The following is a 4,828-nucleotide window of genomic DNA, read 5'->3' on the forward strand; positions in this document are numbered from 1 at the left end:
ACCCCCCACCCCCACGCCACCCCACCCCAAAATCCTCCATTTTTTCATCTCAAACAACCAGAAAATCACCATGTGAGTGAACTCACCATGCAAGAAACTCTCCATTTTTCATCTTCTTCTTCTTTTTCACTTCCTAAATCCTCCATTTCTCCTCCCAAATCCTTCAAATCCTCCACTATTTCATACCCTCAACACCCAAAACCACCCACCCTCATCTCCACTACCCCACCCACACCCACACCCCAAAACTTCCATCTTCAAGAAAAGCTTCTTTTTTTGGATTCACTTGGTGTAGACTCTTTACATTGCCTTTCTTCACAACCCCTTATTGTCTCTTCCTCTTTATCTGACCTCAAATCGGTTATTGACTTCCTTTACTCTGTTAATCTCACCATACTTGATGTTCGGAGAGTTTTACACATGTGCCCAGAAATTTTAACCGCCGGAATTTCGACCACCCTCCGTCCCGCCGTCACTTTTTTACTCCGGGAAGCTCTTGTCACCGGAGAAAAACTTCCGGGTGTTCTCCGTAGACGACCCCGGCTACTCACAAAGTGTGTAGAAAAGAATCTCCGACCGACCCTTTACTTCTTACAGAGTACTATTGGTATTGAAGATGTTTCGAAATGTGCGACTTTGCTATCTTGTTCAGTGGAGACTAAGTTTATACCTCGATTGGATTACTTACAGAGAATTGGCTTTTCGAGGAGAGATGCAAAAGTGATGTTTAGGAGGTTTCCTTCATTGTTTTGTTACAGTATAGAGGAGAATTTGGAGCCGAAATTCGATTACTTTGTGGTGGAAATGGGAAGGGAGTTGAAGGAATTGATTGTGTTTCCTCAGTATTTCTCGTTTAGTTTAGAGAATAGGATAAAGCCGAGGCACAAGATGTGTGTTGAGAAAGGTGTGTGCTTGTCATTGCCTGTGATGTTGAAGTCCCACGAATCGCGATTTCGTGATAGGTTGGAAGTTTGTTGTAGCTCGTCTATGCCGGTGAGACAATCTCCCTTTTGGTGTACAAATTTTGATCATATAATGTAAACATAGATTGAACTTGAACCATATTGCCCCCATTTTGTTTATAAAAAATATATTTTGATGATCATTACTAGTTTCCTGATGCTATAGAATCTTGTTACCTACATGGTAAGTGAGGATTCACAGCTGATCTCAACTTGCTTGCGATCAAAACGTAATTGTTATATGCTAGTCTCGATGCATTTAAGTTGCGGTAACTAATTTGCTTGCTTGAATATGTGGTAAGTAAAGTATTGATTGATAAGGTCGTTCCTAATACAAGTCGAACACAGGTTGCTGAATGTGGAGTCCAGACTATACTGTTGAGTCAAGTTTATTGACTATGTGGTAAGCAAAAGGGGGCGATTTTGTGTATGGCTGATGGCATTCCAGTTTGGTTAAATTTGCTTGTTTGTGGTGTTTCTGCTTGCTAATAATATGCAGCAGTGTGTGTACTTCACTATCCGTCTGCGAGTATTCATTTGGATATTTGATGCCATTGTACATGTAAAAACTAGATTTTTTTGAATGCGTTGAAGTTGCGGTACCTAATGTGGCTTGCTTGAATATGTGATAAGTAAAGTGTTGATTGATAAGGTTGTTCCTAATATGAGTCGAACACAGGTTGTTGAATGCAAAGTCCAGAGTGCTAATCACTATACTGTGGAGTCAAGTTTATTGACTATGTAAGTAAGCAAAAGGGAGAGATTTTTTGTATGGCCAATGATGTTCCAGTTTGATTAAATTTGCTTTTCTGTTGTGTTTCTGCTTTCTAATATGCAGCAGTGTGTGTACTGCACTATCTGTATGCGAGTATCCATTTGTATATTTGATGCCATTGCACGTGTAAAAACTAGTTTGTATGCATTGAAGTTGCGGTACCTAATGTGGCTTGCTTGAATATGTGATAAGTAAAGTATTGATTGATAAAGTCGTTCCTAATATGAGTCGAACACAGGTTGCTGAATGCAAAGTCCAGACTGCTAATCACTATACCGTAGAATCAAGTTAAATGACCATGTGGTAAGTAAAAAGGGGGAGAGCTTTTGTATGCTGATGGTGTTCCAGTTTGATTAATTTGCTCGTTTGTTGTGTTTCTGCTTGGTATGCAGCAGTGTGTGAACTGTATTATATGTCTGCGAGTATCCATTTGGATATTTGATTCCATTGTACATTTAGAAACTAGCAACACAATAAGCACGGAATTGAGATGCATGACATTCCTTGATAGATTTTGGAATAGTCGCTGATAATGCGAGTAAGGATGTTAAGATGCTAGGACAATGTGTTGCTTTCCCTTACAATCCATCCCTTTCTCACGAGTATCGTGAAGTAGATATCTTATATACTTTTCCATGTAATAGAACGGGGCAATTCATCATTTTGCCATTCCAACATTTCTCTGATTAAATCCTTTTGCTATTAGGAAGAAAGTTGCATTGATATTAGTCATTGGAGAAAAACATTTTCCTCTAGTCTTGGCCTTCTACATCTATGAGAAGCAGATTCAGTTAGCTGAGTGTAAGATATCTATAACAAAACTACGAGGTTATGTTGATGACGAACAAGTTGATAGATATTTATTGGTATACTTGGTGAACCAGTATTGAAAATCGTATTGATTTCTATACTTCTTGGTCCTACTAATGTTGCACCATCATAGGAAACTTGAAGAATCAATGATCATTCTAAATATTTGTAGCATCTAGAGGCTAGAACTTTGATGCATCGATTGCTTATTATACCGTCCTTGTTTCATATAGTCGATTTAAGTTGTGATATGATCATACAATTTGGAGAGTACATTAACCTGATGTTCAGTGTGCCTTGACATATGCTATATTTGGCCTAGGACTTGTCTACTGATATTCATAATGTGATTAATGTTTGTTTTAGTTAAAGATTTTTCGAGGGTCCTTTGGAAACAACCTCTCTACCTCCACGAGGTAATGGTAAGGTCTGCGTACATTTTACCTTCCCCAGACCTCTTGTGGGATTCCACTGGTTATGTTGTTGTTATTGTTTAGTTAACGATTTTCTCAGTACTGGCATTATAATCCTCTCCGGTTTCTCTGTAGCAATAACGTTATCGTCTTTGATTGGTGATTGGTGAGTACTGGAGAGTAGTATTGTGATCTCCTGACTTACTTACTGTGAAATTTTAACTTGATTCTGCATCATACCAGCCCTTCCCCGGATCCTTCGTGAATGCAGGATGCTTTGTGCATCGAGTTGTCTTTTTTCTACGTTACGTTAGCAGTATGAAATAAAACTTAACAGGATGTAGTGATCTACTCTTTGGGTTATCTCTTCATCATCTCACAGGCTGTACTGTCTATGTTGTGGTTTCTGCCTGTGTATACTACTCGGGCTATGTTGCTTGGACTCTTCAAAAATATCGTTTCGTGTGTGTCGAGCACCAACACTACCCTTCATGTCATTCGAAATGAAACGATTTTATCCTCCTTTAAAATTGTAATAAATCTTAAAATTTCGTAGCATCGAAAAAATGAGATGCATCATTTGGAAAGAGATGAATTATAGCTTCCATTTTCGAAACAACAACAATATATTCAGTGTGATCTAAAAAGTGCAACATATGGATTATGGAGGATAAATTATAAGCAAACTTTACTCTCATTTCATGTAAGGTAGATAGATTTCGGATAAACCCTCAACTAAAGAAAAATATTTTTTGGTAGAATCTACGATAATAAAAATGCAAAAAAGAGAAGTATCTAAAACAAAAATAATAAGATTATAAAAAAATATAGGATTAATAGTAGTGATAAGGATAAGATGGGAGTAGCAAAGTTGCTCTTGCTATTAGGGTGGGCATAAATATTGAAAAATAGAGGAATTTAAACGTATTTTTATCGATGTACGTTACGTAAGAAACCCGTTTTCATCCTTGTCCTCCTCGAGCAGCAGAGTGACACAATAATTAAGTACAATAACTGTTCCATATTGACGAGACACATCATCATTTAGCATAGTTTTCAAATTTCTTAAATATCTCACACTTTTTTTTATTTTACCCTCATTTTATATTCTTCATTCTCATTGAGAAAATCATTTTAAAAACAAATTGAAAAAAACGAACTGAATCAAACTAGTTTGATTTGATATTCAGTGCACACTTTTTCAAAACTGCAAACAAAAGAAGTTGCTCCTATTATTAGGATGGGCATAAATATTGAAACATGGAGGAATTCAAACGTACTTTATCGATGTACGTTACGTAAGGAGTCCGTGTTCATCCTTGTCTTCCTCGAGCAGCAGCGTGACATAATATTTAAGTACAATAACTGTTCCATATTGACGAAACACATCATCACTTAACATAGTTTTAAATTTTCTTAAATATCTCACACCTTTTCTATTTTACCCTCATTAATTCTTCATTCTCATCAAAAAAATCATTTTAAATTTAAAAAAAAAACCCGAATCGAACTAGTTTGATTTGGTATTCACTGCACTCTTTTTCAAAACTGCAAACCAAAAAGCCGAACGACAAACGGCGAACGTCCACCTCTACCTACTAGAATCATGTTCCTCAAATGTAACTTTCTACCATAATTCTCGACCTTCGTCATTTTATTGCCCAAAAAAAAAGTATTTTTTTACCAATAGAAGGGTCAAATTGCAAATAATAAGTATTCATATGGACCAAAATGAATAAAAACAAAACATAACATTTTCTCTTCCCTCCACATATATACAAAAACCAAAATTCCCTCCCTTCCCTCGTTTTCTCCTTTTTGCCTTTCACAGAGAAACCCTTACCCCCTACCCCCCCCACCCCCACCCC

The 4,828-nt window shown here is 37.0% G+C and overlaps 1 protein-coding gene across 3 annotated transcripts; it reads left to right on the plus strand.

Moving 5' to 3' along the window:
* Positions 1-8: 8 nt before the first annotated feature.
* LOC107015141 (transcription termination factor MTEF1, chloroplastic) lies at positions 9-2,442 on the plus strand. 3 transcript variants are annotated; one of them, XM_015215360.2, is made up of 2 exons: positions 9-993; positions 1,976-2,442. In XM_015215360.2, the coding sequence occupies exons 1-2, from the start codon at positions 88-90 to the stop codon at positions 2,027-2,029; spliced, it is 960 nt and encodes a 319-aa protein (XP_015070846.1). In that variant the 5' UTR covers positions 9-87; the 3' UTR covers positions 2,030-2,442. The 3 variants fall into 3 exon arrangements, with proteins under 3 accessions (XP_015070846.1, XP_027769872.1, XP_015070923.1); XM_027914071.1 differs by lacking the exon at positions 1,976-2,442 and adding an exon at positions 1,642-1,762; XM_015215437.2 differs by lacking the exon at positions 1,976-2,442 and adding an exon at positions 1,311-1,591.
* The last annotated feature ends 2,386 nt before the right edge of the window (positions 2,443-4,828 follow it).

This window comes from Solanum pennellii, chromosome 1, assembly GCF_001406875.1.
Source record: "Solanum pennellii chromosome 1, SPENNV200".
Taxonomy (NCBI): Eukaryota; Viridiplantae; Streptophyta; class Magnoliopsida; order Solanales; family Solanaceae; genus Solanum; species Solanum pennellii.

Coding starts and splice junctions, on each gene's coding strand:
- LOC107015141 (XM_027914071.1), top strand. CDS start 88: ATGCAAGAAACTCTCCATTTTTCATCTTCTTCTTCTTTTTCACTTCCT. Junction 994..1,641: donor GTTGTAGCTCGTCTATGCCG/GTGAGACAATCT, acceptor AGTCGAACACAG/GTTGTTGAATGCAAAGTCCA.